The sequence below is a fragment of the Citrus sinensis genome, chromosome 9 (assembly GCF_022201045.2).
Source record: "Citrus sinensis cultivar Valencia sweet orange chromosome 9, DVS_A1.0, whole genome shotgun sequence".
Taxonomy (NCBI): domain Eukaryota; kingdom Viridiplantae; phylum Streptophyta; class Magnoliopsida; order Sapindales; family Rutaceae; genus Citrus; species Citrus sinensis.
The window spans coordinates 8016493-8036263 of NC_068564.1; the positions used below are offsets into that span (position 1 = coordinate 8016493).

The 19771-nt window shown below is 35.8% G+C and overlaps 1 protein-coding gene and 1 pseudogene across 1 annotated transcript; one reads left to right on the top strand and one right to left on the bottom strand.

Annotated features, from left to right (window-relative positions):
• Nucleotides 1–7864: 7864 nt before the first annotated feature.
• Nucleotides 7865–9727, bottom strand: LOC127899820 (uncharacterized). Its single transcript, XM_052433951.1, has one exon. The coding sequence runs from the start codon at nucleotides 9725–9727 to the stop codon at nucleotides 7865–7867; it is 1863 nt and encodes a 620-aa protein (XP_052289911.1).
• A 1164-nt stretch (nucleotides 9728–10891) lies between these two features.
• LOC127899821 (agamous-like MADS-box protein AGL61) lies at nucleotides 10892–12279 on the top strand (annotated as a pseudogene).
• Nucleotides 12280–19771: the final 7492 nt, after the last annotated feature.

Genomic DNA, 19771 nt, shown 5'->3' on the forward strand with positions numbered 1-19771 from the left:
AAGTTTGCAAACCTGATTTGGAGGATGAGAGTAACCAAGAGGAGGTTTCATATAGACTTCTTCAAAGAGATTGGCACTAAGAAAAGCATTCTTTACATCCATCTGAAATAATACCCAACGACGAACAGTGGCAACAACTAATAAGCTTCTTATAGATGTAAGGCATTCAACAGGTGCAAAAGCCTCATCATAATCAGTGCTACATCCTTGAGTATTGGTAATGTCATTAGGGTGCACTAAATTTAAATCGTTACTAATAATATAAACAATTAATACAGAGCAAGCGAGGATCGATTCGATGAAGGCTATGCTAGTTGTATCTATTATTAACTCTAAAACAAAGACTAAAAATAAAATAATAATAATAATAATAAATTATGAAAATAATAATTTAATAGAAACTCTAATTAAAGGTAAAACAAATAATAATAATGAAACTTTGGTCAAAGGATCATTCGCCACCACCGAACATGCACATAATCAATAAATCAATTCTATCATCAATTTCTATTGAAACTATCAACCATTGACAACAATAAGATTTGTTAATCTCTATCTTTCCTTATTATATCGTTAGGAAAAACAATTTCTTCAACTAATCTCTGACCAATAAATAATTCAAAACAAACTCTTGAAGTTTAAGATAATAGAAACATTAATTAGAGAAAGATATTAGGCTGATCTAAGTAATAAACACACAAGCTCGAATTATTTAACTTAGTTTATGTTCTTCAATTGAAATCACTTATTCCAATTTGCTACTAATGATAAAATATCAAGACAATTACGAATCAAGAATTTTAATTTAGCAATAGAATTTATTCAAATCCTATCTAATTGGCCACTCAAATAAGATAAGGATAAAATCATAAACATTTATTATACAAGAACATAAACAATCTCAATTAAATAAACTGAATGATAGAAATTGAATATTAATCATATGACATGTTTAGGGTTTTGAATTCACCCTTAACCAAATAGAATATCTAGCCTAGCATAATTAAATTGAAAATAAAAAAGTTGATAAAACCAATCATGGAGATTAATCCAAGCAACTGCTGATCCAATTTAGTTCCTTCGGGCTTCTCTTTTTCTTTTTTTTTTCTCTTCTTGCGGCCGTCTCTAGCTCTTGGGTTTTTGTGTATTTCTCCTTCTGGCAGCCGTCATTCAAAAGCCAAAGGTTGGCTTTTTATAATGCTTGGTCGAATCCTTGTAGAATTAGGTTGCTTGGCCACCAATTATAACCTAAGTATCCTCCAACAAGGACAAGCCAAATAAAGCCATTAGTTGATCACGTGCTGACCACTTTTGGTCTTAATTACTTTTCCTTTTTAATTTCCTTTGTTTATTTTTTTTCTCAATGTGCAAGATTAATTCAATAATTAGGTGATTTTGCTTGGCCCTCTATTATAACTTCCTTATGTATAGATTTCCTTGTAAAAATAATGCTTCTCGTGTGCATGCACTATTAGAAAAATGGGCTACCATGACAGAGAATATCTGTCATCCGACCCCCCTTATGACAGAGTTTCCATCTATCATTGTAGCCCCTCTCATAAATCTGTGACAACATTTTATCTATCACATGTTCCTATGACAGTGTATATCCATCACACATATGTCATGAACCAAGCGATGTCTGTTTTGCAAAGCTTTCGAGAATTAATTGAAAATTTTAGCAAGTAATTTAAATTATTTTGAATTTGGTGGGTTTCTTCAAAATCTGTCATATATTAATGATTCACATTCTCTGTCAAGAGATTTAAGGTTTAAAAAAATAAAATTATTATTTTCAATTTTGAAATTATATTAATACTAATTAACATTATTTAAATTCCAGAATTTTGAAATAGAAATAGCAAAAGCCACATTTTAAAACTTGAATTAACAAAAATAAAATTACATTCAAATTCATAAAACTATCTAAAACCAAATAGCACCATACACTAAACATTTCAATCACTTGAAACTTCCAACAAATAGCATCATCAAAATACATCGTGTAACATATCTCACAAATCCTTTGCAATATCCAATCATCAGCCTATAACTAGAAAAACAATTAATCCATAAAAAAACACTGATATTAAATTCCCAAAAGCCACCAACATCACCTGAAAAATAGATTAACCAAAAAAATACATATTAACATGTTGACCACATACAATTAATCAGATTCATAATAAAGTTCACCTGTGTGTAATTGATTTAATCAGCTTTGATACCAAAGGGAAAATGAGGATAAATAGCCCCAGAGGAAAAAAAATCACATTTGACAATTGACATAATGAAGCAGTAAGCCTCAGGAGTTGTAAAAAAGAAATAGGAAAGGGAAAATAAGGGACATCTTCAATGCATGTAGTTTATATTAACCTAAATAGGAAAGGGAAAATAAGGGACATCTTCAATGCATGTAGTTATTAACCTTTTTTTTTTTTGTTCCTAAAGATGTATTAAGAGGAAAAATGATATTCATTCAATGCTTGCATCTCCTATTTGTTAATCTAATTATTCTCCTATTCCTATTGGTTAATAAGGGAGTCAATAAGATTTTAATTTAACAATATAGCAGTGACAATTAACTAGGTCTTCATTAAGAGTTGTTGAATTAGAAAAGATTGAAGTATAAACAAACTATTGTGCAACATAATACATACCGAAGAGAAATATCGAATCAAGTGCAATGCCAAATACAAGAAAAGAGAATTTTTAGTCTAGCCTTCTATAGATTTCAATTCTGAATTTCTTTATGCACCAAACTAAGTATATTTCAAAGACTACAAATTAATTAATGCAAAACATCTAAAATCATAACAACTTTCCATACATAATTAAACAAAATCCACCAAAATCAAGCTAATAAAAAGAAAGGTAAAAGTTGTAAAAATCCAAAAGAGGAAATATCAAAAAATTCTGGAATCACCAGAATCTCCCCATTCTATCAACCTTAATGCCATGCTTGTAGGCTTGTGAACACTGACCCTATCCAACTCAAAGAAAGAAGACACAGGCTAGTATTCTCATCTGGATTACATCACATTAGCATTTGAGATATTTTTACTTTAATGTTTCAAAGAGAAGAATTTTTGTTAAAGCAAGATTTTCAACAAATATGTTAAAAGGAATGCTCATTGTCCAAGGATTTAAGAGGATGCCGAGTATAAGTTTGTTTACAATATATTTTTTATTTTTCTTTTTTCTTTACGACAAACTGAAAAATACAAGTATATCTTGATTTTAAAAATCAACCAAGACAAGAAAATAGAATGAACAACTATTTTTATAGGCAATGAATGGAAAACCTCTAAATGTAGTCATTGGTTTAGTAAGGACAATTGGAACCATAAACAGTGGATAAGTTTCTAATAAAAATAATAAAATCCATCATCTATATAAGTTGAGAAAAAATAAATTTCATGTTAAAGATCTAAAAAATTTGAAGGAAACCTGATAGTAAACAAATATTCAATTCATAATAGTATGAATAATAAAAACTTTACTGTTAACCTGAAACGTAAAGTTGCTTTGTGTTTTTGTCAGCGAGTCCTATTGTTTTTAGCAAAACAACAAACCTTAGCATTTTAATTGGTAACAAATCAGAACCAACATAAAAACAAAATTAGAAAAGATATAGAGATGTATCCTACCAATGTGCAATGTTGGTATCGTCACCATCTAGTAGCCATGGTCTAGTAATCGAATTAGCCACCAAGTCAAGATCGTTCCATAACTTCCTCCTCAGATTTGGGTTGGGGCTAGCATAAACAGTAGTGACTCACGACCAATGGCCTGAAGAATCTGTAACTTTAAAATGAATGAACTGCTTGTGGTTAAAAATAAACTCCATCCTGAAGCCCTCTTTCCACAAAATCCAAATACCCTCGGCAAAACCCTCAGCTTCCACTCGATGCGAGAAATCTAAACCACTATGTTTAATAAAGTTATCAGCTTTAACTCCGCTAATTTAGGCTCCAAGATTGCAACAATATCAGGATTATAAATCTTATCGATTGTGACAAAGGTTCTTCTAAAAACCGGTGAAGACACCCCTTGGCAATTCCAAAAAAGTATAGATAAATTCATCAAGATATACAGAAAAAAAGGGAGGAATCTGTCCATACCATACTTCATTCAGATTCCATGTTATCCTCATCTTCCAAGGAGGTTCCGCTATCATCTGATTCTAAGTCACTTTTCTCACCTTTATCCTTAAAGCTCTTATCATCCGGGTCATCTTCATCATTGGCATCCATTTCCAAATCCTTATTAAGGGGTTTGTCTCGATCATTAATCGGGATATTAGGATCAGCAAGCTCCTTATTTGGTCTAGTTGGATCTAAACTAATATCTTTAGGGTCCGAATGAAAATCATGTGAGGGAAGGAATTTGATTGCTGTGTGTTTTACAGGGTCCAGGCTAGTGGGAATAGCGGTGGGAACATGTAAGTTGGATGAGGTTGCAGGGTTTTTAGATTGTGCACGTGACAATGCTTCTGCATGCACAAAAATTGGTGTGGACTTTTCACTAATAGGGTTTACATTCAAAAATGAGTATTTGGCGGTTGTGTCACTTGGAGTTTGCATAGTTGGAGAGTTGACATTTGCATGGCTATTTATGATAGTAGGATTCTTAGGATTCTTTTTATATATGAATTTAAACTGAATAGCCGACTGATCTTTTTCGGTACTGTGCCCATTTTTGTCATGAAGGGAAGGAAAACCTCTATCCTCATTATCCTCATTTTCGAGCACCTCAAAACGTGATCCCCCTGAAAACACCACCATTGTTGACTTTCCCCTTCCTTTTCGACTGACAATCATCCAGGGTCCAAAAGAAGGGTTTGCTGGGATGACTGTAGAGGACCGCAGTTTATCACTGATAGCGGTCCCAGTCAAAGCGTAAGTGATTGAATATATTTCTACTTAGGGTGAGAAATAAGACCACAAGATATTTGATTTTTTGGATAATAGTCAATGCCTTTATTCAAGTCTGTTGAAGCTTATTTATACTTGAAACAACTTAGCCAAACAATCTAACTATCACTCGAGATTGTAGGCAGGTACTAAGCTAACAACTTGACTTATTCTTTTAGCTTAACAAAACAACCGAATATGAATTAAACCAAATAATAAATCTCCATTAAATCAGCAAGTGATCCCATATTGACCGAATCAACCCATGATCCCTGTAGACTGCTCCAACGACCATTCTTCCAACATGCTGCATGTTGCATGTAACGTATGCATGAGTCTTGAGCCATGTGACCGTTCGACTTCTAAGCATCCATGCATAATTCAAACGTACCCAGCATACTTGTTGCTAGGCTTTGGAATCCTTGATGACCTCTGTGGCGTATCAATACCACCTCCACGAAGAGGACCCTTGTCCTCAAGGGTCAGGTGAGGGAATTGCTTTACTAGGAACTCTAAATCTTCCCATGTTGCGTCCTCATGTGGACGGCGTTTCCAACGGACAAAACTTTGTTCCACCAACTTGTCACCTCTTTTAAGCCAACGAACATCAATAATTCTGTCCGGTTCGAAAATGAGTACTCCATCGTCATCGACATATGGAAGATCTGCGCTGAATTGAGGCATCACACCAACATATTTTTTTAGCAAGGACACATGGAATACTGGATGCACTCGAGATCCCGTCGATAGTTTAAGCTCATAAGCCACTTGACCCACTCTTCGTATAATTGGATATGGCCCAAAGTATTTGCTGGCCAACTTCTGATGAGCACGACGGAATACAGTAATCTGCCTATACGGTGGAAGTCTTAGGAATACCATGTCACCCTCCTTAAACTCCACGTCGCGCCTTTTTTTATCCGCAAATTGTTTTACGCGATTGGTTGCCATTTCCAAATTTTGTTTTAGTTGTCGCAGCAACTCATCCTTAGACAACAAAGCTTAATCTACCTCGTGCACTGGAGAAGATCCCACATGATACATTGGTACTACCAGTGGATGTCACCCATACAAAGCCAAAAAAGAAGTCATACCTGTGGACTCATGGTACGTTGTGTTGTACCAGTATTCTGCCCAAGGTAGGTAAGAGTTTCATTACTTCGGCCATTGGTGAACAAAGCTTCGCAGGTATTGTTCAAGACATCTATTAATAACTTCCGTCTGACCGTCGGTTTGCGGATGAGATGAGTTGTGTACCTGACATATGAAAAAACTCCTTCCAAAACTTGCTAATAAAAATAGGGTCTCGGTCACTGATTATTGATTTCGGCATGCCATGTAATTTTACCACTCCATCAATAAACTTCTCAGCCACCATTTTTGCTGTGAATGGGTGAGTCAAGGCCATAAAGTGTGCACTCTTGCTGAGCCGATCCACCACCACTAGAATAGAATTTTTACTGTGTGAGTTTGGCAGCCCTTCAACGAAGTCGAGCGTGATATCATCCCACAATTGGCAAGGAATTGGCAAGGGCTGGAGGAGACCGACAGGCTTAAGAGTTGATGCTTTCGTTTTTTGACAAATCTCGCATTTACCCACATAGTCATGAACCGTTTGAAACATTGAAGGCCAATAGAATTGTTGTTTCAAACATTTGTAAGTACGTAGAACTCCTGAATGACCTCCCATCCTAGTGTCATGGGCTTCAAAAAGTAATGATTGACGGAGTAGAAGAGGAACTACAACTCGGCCCTTGAAGAAAATCAGCCCGTTACCTATGAAATAAGGGCCAGTGGGTTGAGTCAGGGCCTGATGTGTAATTTGCTTCATATAATCATCATCTTAGGCAGACATTTTTTTTTTCGTTCCAAATAGATACCTGCGCCACAAATAAACTGTTAAGAGTAGAATTATGAGGTTGTTGTGAAAGGGCGTCGGCGGCAACATTCTCACGGCCGGGTCTATATTGGATTTCATATTCAAACCCCATCAATTTGGCCAGCTATTGTTGCTGTTCGGGTGTCGTAATTTTCTGCTCCAAAAGGTACTTAAGGCTACGTTGATCGGTTTGGATGATAAACTTTCGTCCCAGCAGATAAGGTCGCCACACACGGATAGCTTCTATAATCGCAAACATCTCTTTTGCATATATGGACCAAGATTTGTTTGTGACTCCCAAGGCATGACTCATAAAAGCGATGGACTGCCCTTGTTGCTGGAGTATTGCACCAATGCCGTCACCGGATGCGTCTGTCACAATAACAAAAGTTTAATTAAAATTAGGCATGGGTAATGTAGGTGTACTTGTCATTGCCTTTTTTAAATTGATAAAAGCTTTGTCCGCTTCTGCAGTTCATTCAAACTGCCCTTTTTTTAGAAGATTCGTGAGTGGTCGAGCTAAAACTCCATATCCTTGGACGAACTTTTTGTAGTAACCCGTAAGGCCAATGAATCCCCGTAGCTCTGAGATGTTCTTTGGTTGAGGCCAGGAGACCATGGCCGTAATTTTTGTCTCATCTACTTTTACCCCGTGGCTGGTAATTATGTGGCCGAGGTACTCGAGTTCTTGTTGGCCAAAAGTGCACTTGCTTGTTTTAAGGAAAAATTGATGCTCTTTAAGAACCTTCATTGCCTGCTTAACATGAGTAAGGTGGCTACGCCAAGAGGGGCTGTATATTAGTATATCGTTAAAGAAAACAAGGACAAATTTCCTAAGATAGGGATAGAAGATAGAGTTCATGATGGCCTGGAATGTCGATGGTGCGTTGCATAAGCCAATCGGCATTACTAAGTATTCGTAATGTCCGTTGTGTGTGCGGAAAGCTGTTTTGTGTATGTCGGCTGGGTTTACACGTACCTGATGGTATCCGGCCCTTAAGTCCAGTTTAGTGAAGTACGCTGCTCCATGTAACTCGTCCAACATGTCATCGACTGTAGGGATTGGAAATCAGTCTTTAACAGTGGCGTTATTGAGAGACCGATAGTCGGTGTAAAATCGCCAACTTTCATCTTTTTTTTTTACAAGTAGTACTGGTGATGAAAAAGCACTGGTACTAGGCCAAATGAGTCCCGAATTCAGCATCTCCTGGACTTGTTTTTCAATTTCGGCTTTCTGGAAATAGGCGTAGCGGTATGGCCGTACGTTGACTGGCTCAGTTCCCTCTATCAATGTGATGTTATGGTCGATTTCTCGTCTAGGTGGTAGTTTTGTTGGCTCTTGAAATAAAGTGTTGTATTCCTTTAACAAGTCTTGCATATTTGGAGTTGTTGTGTTGAGAGAGTCTTCTACATTCACATGGAAACAAATGGCAAAACCGGACTGCCCTTGTCTCAGCTCTTTGGTAATTTTGGTCAAGGATGCCGTTTGGATTGATTGAGGCCCGATGCCTTGTAACCGGCAACTTTTGTTCTCCCAAGTGAAATCCATGGTAAGTTGTTTCCAGTTGCAAACCACTGAGTCTAGCATCTCAAGCCACTGGACTCCCAGCACCATATCCAGCCCTGTAATTGGAAGTGAATAAAGAGTCAAAGTGAATGGAACTTCTTGTAATAATACCTGAACCTGTTCGAATTTTCCCTTGCATGATAGCGTTTCTCCATTTGCCACGCGCACCGAAAATCCTGCTGTGGGAATGATTGGCAGCCGTGACATGTTGGCCATTCGCGAGCTGATGAAATTGGGAGTTGAACCACTATCGATCAGAACCATAATCTCATATGGTCCTACCTTTGCCGTGACCCGCATGATTCTTGGGGCTGCCCATCCAGTGAGGGCATAGAAAATGATTTTTGGATCGGTTGGCTCTCTAGTGTCAGGTTCTGTACATAAGACTTCAGGAATTCCCTCATATGTAGTTTCATCATTCATTGTGTCACTTTCAAGGAGCAATAGCCGAGGTTGGGTGCACTTATGACCTGTTGTAAATCGATCGTTGCAATTTAAGCAAAGTCCCATTGCTCGACGCCGCTGCATTTCGTCCCAAGTCGGCCGTTTGATGGGTCTCGTTGGTTGGGCATGGGTATTGTTTGTTGGTGCTGGTGGTGTACTGTTGAGGTACTGTGGTCGCAGCAACTTCCTTTGTCGCGTCAATTGATCATCCTTCATACGTGCGAGGTTTATAGCTTCTTTTAAAGTTTTGGACCAAAACATCCGAATTTCTTTTGAAATTTTCGGATTCAATCCTCCCATAAAGGTCCCGACCAAGGCCTTTTGCGTCCATCCTCGTACCCGGTTCCCAAGCCTTTCGAATTCCCTCTGATAATCACGTAGTGACCTTGTCTGCTTAACCCTGGACAACGCCTCATCATAATCTTTGCACTCAGTAGGGCCAAACCGTGCACAAAGCTCCTCTACAAAAATTTCCCATGTTACTGTCTTTTCCTCTTCTTGATAAGTTCGTCGCATCCACTGCCACCATTGGTTGGCCCCTCCTTCTAGGTGAAAAGAAGCTAAGGAGACTTTCTGTTCGTTGGTTGCTTCCTGATACTCGAAAAATTGCATGATCCTATTATACCACTCCATTGGGTCGTCGCCGGAATATCGTGGACACTCCAGTTTGGTAAGTCTTGATGCTAGCTGATGGCGGCTCCCTTCACTATCTCCACGGCTAGGCTGTGAGGATCCAGCGTGATCAGAATTGTTATGACTTGGCATCCCTTTTGAAGTTGAAAGTGAATCTACCAGTTTGCTCATTGTTTCTTCTAGGCAGTGCAATCTGTCAGTAAGCCCTAGTTCCATATGCTTCATTCCATCTTGCAAGCTTCCGATCTCAACTTCCACACGCTCTATGCGTTCCTTGTTGGTTGACATAGTAACCTCGCTCTGATACCACTGATAGCGGTCCCAGTCAAAGCGTAAGTGATTGAATATATTTCTACTTAGGGTGAGAAATAAGACCACAAGATATTTGATTTTTTGGATAATAGTCAATGCCTTTATTCAAGTCTGTTGGAGCTTATTTATACTTGAAACAACTTAGCCAAACAATCTAACTATCACTCGAGATTGTAGGCAGGTACTAAGCTAACAACTTGACTTATTCTTTTAGCTTAACAAAACAACCGAATATGAATTAAACCAAATAATAAATCTCCATTAAATCAGCAAGTGATCCCATATTGACGGAATCAACCCATGATCCCTGTAGACTGCTCCAACGACCATTCTTCCAACGTGCTGCATGTTGCATGTAACGTATGCATGAGTCTTGAGCCATGTGACTGTTCGACTTCCAAGCATCCATGTATAATTCAAACGTACCCAGCATACTTGTTGCTAGGCTTTGGAATCCTTGACGACCTCCGCGGCGTATCAATCACCACCACTGTTAGTTATGTTCCCAACTCCATTGTTCTCTGAATTTTTTGTTGCTCCTTTTATTGTCTTGAGCTGAGGACAATTTTCATTATTATCACCATAGATCCCACAATTAAAACATATAACCGGCAAATTTTCATACTCCACTTTCTGCATTTTGCCATCTAGAAAAAACTGTGAACAAAGAGGTTTATTAAGTGAAACCTCAACTGCAATACGCGCAAACTTCCCTCTTGTTAATGACTCAGTGTTGTAATCGATTCGAATCACTTTTCCAACGACGTTCCCAATCATGCGAAGAACCTTTTTATGATAACAGTGTAGAGGCATTCCCAGTAATCGAATCCGAGCAACAATGTTGTCAATATTATCATTGGAGCTGTCGAAGTGAGGGTTCCATTGTTGCACAGTGAGATAATGACCGAGAATGGTTCAAGGACCTTGTGTTAGAGCATAATGGGCGTCTCCTTCAGTTTTGAACCTAACCAGGAAGAAATCATTTTCGAAGTCAATAACAGAGAATCCTTGTGACATTTTCCAGAGATCATTCAACCTATACAAAGTGCCCTATAACCAATAGTTCTTCCAAGAAGCTTGACCACTACCGCATTCATCCATGGTTTCACCAGTTGTGCATGGATCGTTTTTGAGAAAGAAATGGATGGGATGCTTCCCTTTTCACTAATAGTTACATCTTCGGTATCAAATTCCAAATCTTCTTCTCTCCCCAAAAACTGCTCATCAAGTTCATTATGGTCTTCCATTAATTTCTCTTCAAAAGATAACGAAGATGGATTCTCATCTTCATTCCCTTGGTTTCTAAATCTTTCCTTTTTCGTTGAACGGTCCTCCTCCAGTGGCGGTGGAGGTTCCTTGCTTCAGTTACCGCTACTCATACAGGCATAAGCTCGAGTTAAATTAAAATGATTCTCCCCCACTACATTCCTTTTCTTAGTATTGATTATAAATGTTACTTCGATTTTTTCCCTAAAACAAAAGCATCTGAAAATCAGTATTTTCACACATATGTAATATGTCCTTTGAACCGATAAATACTTGTTCATTTATTTATTTTTTAGATGCATCATTTATTGATTTGTTGAGGTTAAATACTTATTTATTTATTTAGTTTTTAAGAAACATCAGCTATTAATTAATAGATTTTTTATAGTCTCAAAATTTATTGAGGTTCTATTGTATATAATAATTTTTCGCGGTTTTAACTTGGGCCAAAGGGTTATATTTTTTTTGAAAACCATTATACAACCCTAAGTTATTACCTTACCATATTTTCTTTATAATTGTTAATGAATTAAATTCTTCAAAGTTTAGGGTAATTCATTTAGTAACTTTCCACCCGTATATTAAATATGGTAAGAGTTAATTACTTAAAACAGATAAATTCCTAACCTTAGACTCATCACAAACGCTCATATCAACCAGAAAACCAGAGGGAGACAAAAGATTGAAATAAAGAAGATAGAGAATGAGGACGATAGAATGATAACATTCTCAAAACGTAGATCAGGCATCCACAAGAAGGCCAGTGAGCTTGTCACTCTCACTGGAGCTGAGATAGGAATTGTGGTGTTCTCACCATCTGGGAAGCCTTTCTCATTCGGGCATCCTTCCCTAGAAGCCGTTGCGAACCAGGAGCATCCGAATGACAACACTCATCTGCTGGTTGAGCTCACCGCTAGGTGAGAATTAGTGAACTGAATCAGCAGCATAATGAGCTGCTGTGCTGGCTGGATGAGGAAAATGCACGGGAGAAGATCCTGAACCAAAATAGGAAGGGGAAAGAGACTCAGCCTCATTGGTGGGAAACCCCAGTTGATGAGCTCAAGCATCAGAAGCCGCTTCAAATGGATGCAGCAGTTGATCTGCACAAAACTTTTCTAGCCAAACTATATGAAAGCCTGCTGCCACCTCTTCCTCCATGGCACCTCCTATGTATTTTCATCATAAATAATATATCTGACTATTCTTTAAATTTGGCATTTGTCTACAGAAAATCTGAAGAAGCTACAGGTCCAAATGATTAACTTGAAAATACTAAAAAGCTACCGACCGTAAATGGCTAGGATACAATTTCAGAATACAACTCATTTATTCCCAAAACTTGGACATAATTTGGTGAACATCTTTACCAGCAAAACTCAAACTAATCTGTTAATATAATCAAGTAATGGACTGCTTCACTGTTGATGAACCAGATTTGAGTCATATATAAAACTCACCATGCAATTACATCATCGAACTAGCTATTTAAACCATGATCATGATAACAAGTGGATAAATATACTCCCGAAAACAAGTGAATCGCTCTAAATATATTTGAAATTCCTACATTTGGAATTTGATGAAGAATGAAGGTAAGGGATTTAGAGGGCAATCAAAAAGATACATATATTTATAAGGTTTGGATGGCAATGAAAATCCTTGTCCACTAAACGTTAACCCCTGCCCCAAAGAACTTTTTCTCAAACTCGGGTAATCAGGTATAAAGTGAAATCATGGCCGATTGAACTGCGCCCTCGGAGCTTTTGGTTTCACATGATTGTTTGTGATACATAGGAAACAATAAATTTTTTCAACTTAAAATATTAATACAAAATTGACAACCATTCATGTAAAACGACAAAAGAATAATTTAATCTAGTAATTGTAATATATGCACTTTGATTTTTCCTAATTAAGTGTATGATTTAATTTTTTCTCTTCGATATTAATTTTAATATTATCACAACATTAAATCAAGATAAATTGAGTGCGATTAAAAAATTCGGGTAGTCAGATTTTATTTTCGTCGCGGGTCCAGTATTAGCTTAATTTGTATTAAGCTTAAGTGCAAATAAAAAAAAAAAAGCCAGTTTCTATAAATGGAAAGTGGGAAGCTGGTTTCTAAAAAAGGAAAGAGAGAGGGGCACGTGAGAGAGAGAGAGAGAAAGAGAATTGATGCGGTTTGACCTGTTAATCCGACCCGACCCGACCCGACCCGCGACCTTGACCTGGACGGATCCCATGATTCCGGCCACCTCACCGGTCGAGCTTAGTACCGATCTGAAGCTTGGAACCCGGCCGTCATAACCCAACCGTCCTAGTTGCCGTAAAACGACTGGAACGCCACCGTTTGAAGCTCGAAAATTCACGGCCAAAAACCCATCGCTATCGCCGTCGATTTCGCCGGAGTTTGGGCACACCTCCAGCTGGGTTCTACTCCTGACGTCACCAGCATCATTTTCCGACCAACTTTGTCACCTGAAACGGCCGGATTGTCGACGATCGGCCACTTGGAAAGCTAGCTGCTTTGGGAGCACGATCCGCCGCCATCACCGCGCGTGTAAGGTCACCGGCGACACCAATGGACTCACCGAGGTCTGAACTATCAGACCTAAGCTTCCCGTCGTCGTTGACTGAAGTCCGGTCTCCGTTGACCGGCAGGGGCAATTCGATAAATTCATAAAACTTTAGGGTGGATTTGTAATTTATGGAATCAGTGGATAATTTGGTAATTTTAGGTTAGGGCAGTGAGGTAATTTGAGATTTCGAGGGTAATTCGGTAATTTAAGTCATTAAGGACATTTTGGTAATTTTACGTTCTGAGGGTAATTTCATAATTTCTGACATTGTGGTAATTTCGTGATCTGAATTGAGAACAATTTAGTAATTGAAGATTCTGAGGATAATTTGGTAAAATAATGATGTTGGGGGCATTTTGGTAATTTTGACATGTAGGGGTATTTTGGTAATTTTGTGCATGCGGGAATAGTTTATTGTGGATAGATATTCGTTTGAAAATTATTATGTAAAATTAGTTGTATTTCAAATCTACGGAGAATGATTGTGTCGTTTCCTTGATTAGGAGGATCCGCGAACGAGAATTAACCTGTGGACGTTGTTGATACCAAGTCCGGACTTCGTCATTGTGAGTGGAATATACAAAATCTATTTTCATAGTATATTCTTATTTTACCATACAGTACAACATGTTTTGATAATAAGTTTTTTATGCTTCGATTTAATAATTTTTTAGAAAATTGATTTTTATTTACGTGCTAATAGTTATTGTTATCAAGAATGAGTTTGATTAATGATTTTATTGTCGTTTTTAAGTAAATGCATGGTATTAGAATTCAATGGATTTGAGATATGTTAAATAAAAAGAAAATGAGATTTCAGATGTGATTATATGTTTTTGAACATGTGTATAAAAAAGTTGTTTGGAAAATCATTGGACAATATCCTTTCCCTCCAGATACAGAGATACAGATAATACGAGATGAATATAGAGATACAAATGAGATGAAATAGAGGCCTTTGGGGACCGTCTGAACATACATAGAGACTTTGGGCCGTGTGTTTGGGCGCTTTTGCCTTTTGAGGGCTTATGCATGTAGTATGATGATTACAGATATACAGATGTTGAGATACATGAGATATGAGATGAGATTTCCCCATCTATCCATTGTAGCTCTGGGGCATGATGGTTCCCTGATTGCCCGTCCATTGAGGTCTGGATATGATGAGATCATTCCTCTAGGTACTTGTTTGATGATAGTTTTTGGTATTCAGTATTTGATATTATAAGTATTATGATTTCATTGATTTTATGCAAATTTATGTAATATAGTTATTTCAGTGACTGATTTGAATTGAATATGTTCATATAAGTTCTTATGATATTTTGATGAAATTGATTTGAGAAAGATTAAACCATTGTAAATAAATTTATTTTTCAAAAACTACTATCCACTCACTGAGCTCACTGAGTTTTTATACTCATCCTGTTTTTATTATATTTTCCCCCCATAGGAGATTTGCAAGTACATCAGTCGACCTAGCAACGATAGTTAAATTTGAAATTGTGGCCACGTAATGGTGCTAGGAGTCGTAGATTTAATATTTTGATATTTGAGATATAGCGAATTGTATTTATTTGTTATATTTTGTAATTAAGGATAACTATTAAATTTTAATATTAGATGATTTGGATGATATTTGGTATGTTGACTTGAGAAGTTGGTTATGAAGGGTGGATGAATATTGAATTATTTTGGGAGTATTGTTTTGTAAATTGTGGGTTTGGGGATGTTTTATTTATAGGAGAGATTCTGTCGAATTTTTGATAGAATTCTTAAATATCATAATTATTATTAATTCGATTAGGCGAGATTAGATAGACTCGTCCTGAAAATTCCGGGCGGGTCATTTCAGTAATAGCTAAAATGCAGATTATCTACAAGAGCAATTATGGTATAGTTGCTCATCTACTGATACACAAGAGACAATTGATGTCATACATTGAAAAAGCATGATTTTGGGGTGATGCATTTTTACGAGTTGTTTAGCCACATAAACGATTGTCGATCTATCATCTACAGTGGTATTATCAACGAAACAGTCCAGCGCAGCATGGAAACAATATTATTTGAAATAAATATAAGAAAGATTATTGATGACAACAAAAAGCCTTGAAGTTTTAGTACGTAAACGAGTAGACGTGAGACTAATTACGTAACAAATGTTTAAAATTCCAATATTTGCAACATAATAATCCATATACGTGTGTGTGTAGAAGTAATTAAGGAGCAAAATCCATTTAAATGCTATACGTGTGTGTAGAAGTAATTAAGTAGCAAAACTCATTATTCAAGCATTTAAATGTTTGCACTTGTCAATGGACTAGTCTTTAATTTTTTTATTTTCTATTCGAGCAAAATCAATTGTTTGGTCTTTTAACAGTGGCCCATAAATTGTAAGTCTACCTAATTCTAATTTTTAATTTTATGATTAATCTTTTGTCTAGTTTTAAAATCTATAATTTTATCATGCATTCATGTTTGCTCTGTGTGTTGCAATATATGAATATTTTTGTTATTATTAAAAGATTTTAAAAGCAAATTAAGTAATAACCTAATCTTGTATATTGAAAAATATATTTTTTCTTATATTGATAATTAAACTATTAGACATTATTTTCAACTCATAAAATTCCATTGAGGAGTTTTTAACGAGAACAATCATAATAAGTAAATTTATTATCAATAATATTATAGTTAGTAAAGTTTTATATTGCTATCTAAATTTTTAGAAATGTATTATACTTTAAATAGGGTCTTAATTAGATGCATGCAGACACACTCTATAAGCACGATTGTGCATATGGCAAGCTCCCATTTGGAGCTTGTGGGGCCCACAACACCATTTTCCAAATGAGAACTTACCACACGCGTAGTCGCGCATTCTAGTCATGTTTGATTTTAAATGTGCCCCAGCTCGATCAAAATCCTGCCTGCGTCCCTGCTTGTCATTAGGCGTTTAAAATTAATATCCGGGCATTTTTTAGTTGGGTCCTTTCTTTTTTGGAAAGAACATAAAATCCATTAAAATTTAAAAAATGTATCATTGATGCAATACCCAAAAAACAACTGAGTAATTATTAGTATTATTTGATTATATTGTTGTGATTATTGATTTATTTTCTAATATGATTAATATTTTTTACGTCATTAGTATTTTTATTGTTATTCGTTACTAGTATTAATATTAATATTAATAATGTATTAGTGCCTGAACGTTTTGGGTTGGGCCCAGGATTATTATTGGGCCAAGTTTTATTGGTTTTATGTGTAGTTTACCCAAGTCTGCCAGCAAAAAAGCTGATTATAATCGGTGAACGAAAACGAGAGCTGGCTCCTCCGCTCATATTGGTTGGCCATTTGAGATTGACGAGAGACGGGCAAAGATTTTTCTTCGCTTTTATCATTGTAGTACAAAAATTATTGGGTAATTATGAATGTGCTTAAGGTACGCATTTCTATGACATTGAGGGCTAGTCAGTAAGTTTCAACTAGTTAAAAAAGGAGAAAGGTTATAGGAACTAGTTCCTTGAATAGAATGGAGCCTATAATTTTATATGTATATGATGATGTTGATGGGAGTTCAATTTTGATGTTAGGTTATGGTTGTTGGTTTATAAGGTTAAGCCTATTGTTGTAACTGCCGCGAAGTAAATAAATTAGACTTTGGACTAGGATCACGTACGACCAGCAAATACATTTGTGTGACACTTTGTCCATTTGCATAGTCAATGTATGAAAGACTTTTATTTAGTACTATTAGTACTAATGCTATAATAATATTTTTTAAAAATAATTGGTCAAGCTTTAAATAGCTTTGATACATAAACTACTCATTCAAAATTTTTTTTTCTATTGCACTTTAGTGTCCACTCTTAATAAAGCAATATTTCATAAATTTAAGCTTGAGTTGGTTTCTTCACCAGAAACTTGTTATTGAGTGTTTATTTATTTATATCGTATGAACAGTATGCAAGACATTTTAGGGGATGTAATCAGTTTTAAATAATGTAAAGTTTATAATGTCGTGCTTTCTAATTTTTTGTAGTTAGTTTTAAGTGAACATTTCCTTTATCATTTTTAAGTATCTACTGTATTTGTAAAATTGATTGGTTTTGTTCGATAGATTTACTCGTGATGGCGGATGTTTTGTGTCTGTTAGATGTCGCTGGCTGTCATTACTGGTGATGTGTTGGATGTTGCTAGGTGCTGGTGATTTACTTTTAGCATATCAGTTTTATGGTTTCATGAGCTATTTATTTTGTGTAATGGATCATTAGTTTATGTACTTTTAGTATATTTTTTTACCACATAGTATGTATCTTGGTCCTTTAATTTTTGGTTCTAGTGGATGTTGAATTTGATAGAACTATTTGTGTGAACAATGTAATAATTTGCCATTATTTTCATTCAATGGACATATATTTCTATTAAATTGCATTTTCAAATTTTCAAAATTTTTATTTCTTTTATTTTTTAATTTTTTCAAATAAACATTGATACTACGGTGTTAGTCTTTTGATGGTGCTATTGTAATAGATTTTTTTAAAAAATTCCATAGTATGATTATTCTTGTGAGTATGTTGTATTAGTATTTGTCTAATAGCATATTAATTGAATTCACTGACACCAAAATCACTAACACTAAATTATAGTGTTAGTATTTGTTGAATACAAATTTTTTGGTATTAAAGCTCAGTGTCAGTAAAAGATATTACTGACACTATTTACACATCATTGAAGGTCATTTTCTTTCTACTAGTGTTCGAAATTTTACATTTGATGGTATTGATTATAATTCCTTTCAGCCACTACCCATCAGCGATAATATTATATTTACCTACAAATCAATAATTTACTAAAATTAAAAATATTTTGTAACAAACTATGATCCTATTGCCACTTGTTTTTTCTTGAAGTTTAAATATAGTTTGATTTCACCTCTAATTTTCCTTAATACTTCTAGAAGTTCTATGATTGAATTCTAAAATTGCAAGATTGTTTATTTTTTTTATTTTTTTGGTTAATTTAACTCACATTTAGTGGATTAATTCATTCTTAATTGATTATATTGGTAAAACACAATGAATTTTTAATTGAATAAAATGTATGTTCATTGGATTGTATATACACTCTAAATTATTAATTAATTATTAATTTATCTATTAATTAATATCTCTTTAAATTAATAGGTATTGTGCGGTTCCAAAATTATTAATTTATAGAGGTTTTACTGTATCTCGCAAAAAATTCAAACTTGGGTGGCCAACTAAATAAAACTTCTTAAAAACTATTTGTTAAGGATTGTAAGGGCAATTGTTATCTTTACTTATTTATTAGGTAAAATTGGCTAGATATCGTCAGATTTTTTATAATTAATGTGGTTGTTCTCTGGTTTTTAAATACTTAGGTAAATTTGAACTCATTTACCTGTAACATGCTTGAATAAGCAATCTAGAGAGGCTTGAGTTTGTATATTTTTTAAAGAGCACAACTAAGTTTACATTTATGTATGATACACCCATGCACACACTCAAGTGCATGGGTGTATTTTACGTGCTGTTCCCTATAAATGTCTTGACATTTTTCTTGAGCCTTGTCCAAGCCTTAAATTAACATTACTAGGAGTAAAAATAAAAGAGAAAAATCTTTTTTTTTTTTTTTTGGGTTTTATTGAACAGAGAGTAATTGGCATTGAGCCTTAGCAAGGGGGTGACTGTTATCATTTGGTGGCTGGGTCAATCCCAGGATGCGGTTTACAACAGCTTCAATGGAGGGGTGACCAAAGGAGTAAGGCTTACCAGATAGTGAGGACACCACAATGCCAATCTCAGTGCTAGTTAGAGTGACAAGCTCACTGGCCTTCTTGTAGATCCCGGATCTACGTTTAGAGAGTGTGATCATTCTATCATCCTTATTTTCAATCTTCTTCATCTTAATTAATCTCTAGCTTCTTCAAGAGATTGAGATGAGGAGGATTGAAAATGAGGTGACAAGATGATTAACATTCGCCAAACAGAGATCCGAAATCGACAAGAAGGCAAGTGAGCTTGTTACTCTCACTGGCACTGAGATTGGATTGTGGTGATCTCACTAGCAGGCCTTTCTCAGTTGGTCATCCTCCATTGAAGCTGTTGCAAACGGTTTCCTGGGTTGAAGCAGCAATCAAATGACA

What these genes read in the sequence shown, in the direction of transcription:
- LOC127899820 (XM_052433951.1), bottom strand. Translation starts at nt 9,727, where the DNA reads ATGTCAACCAACAAGGAACGCATAGAGCGTGTGGAAGTTGAGATCGGA.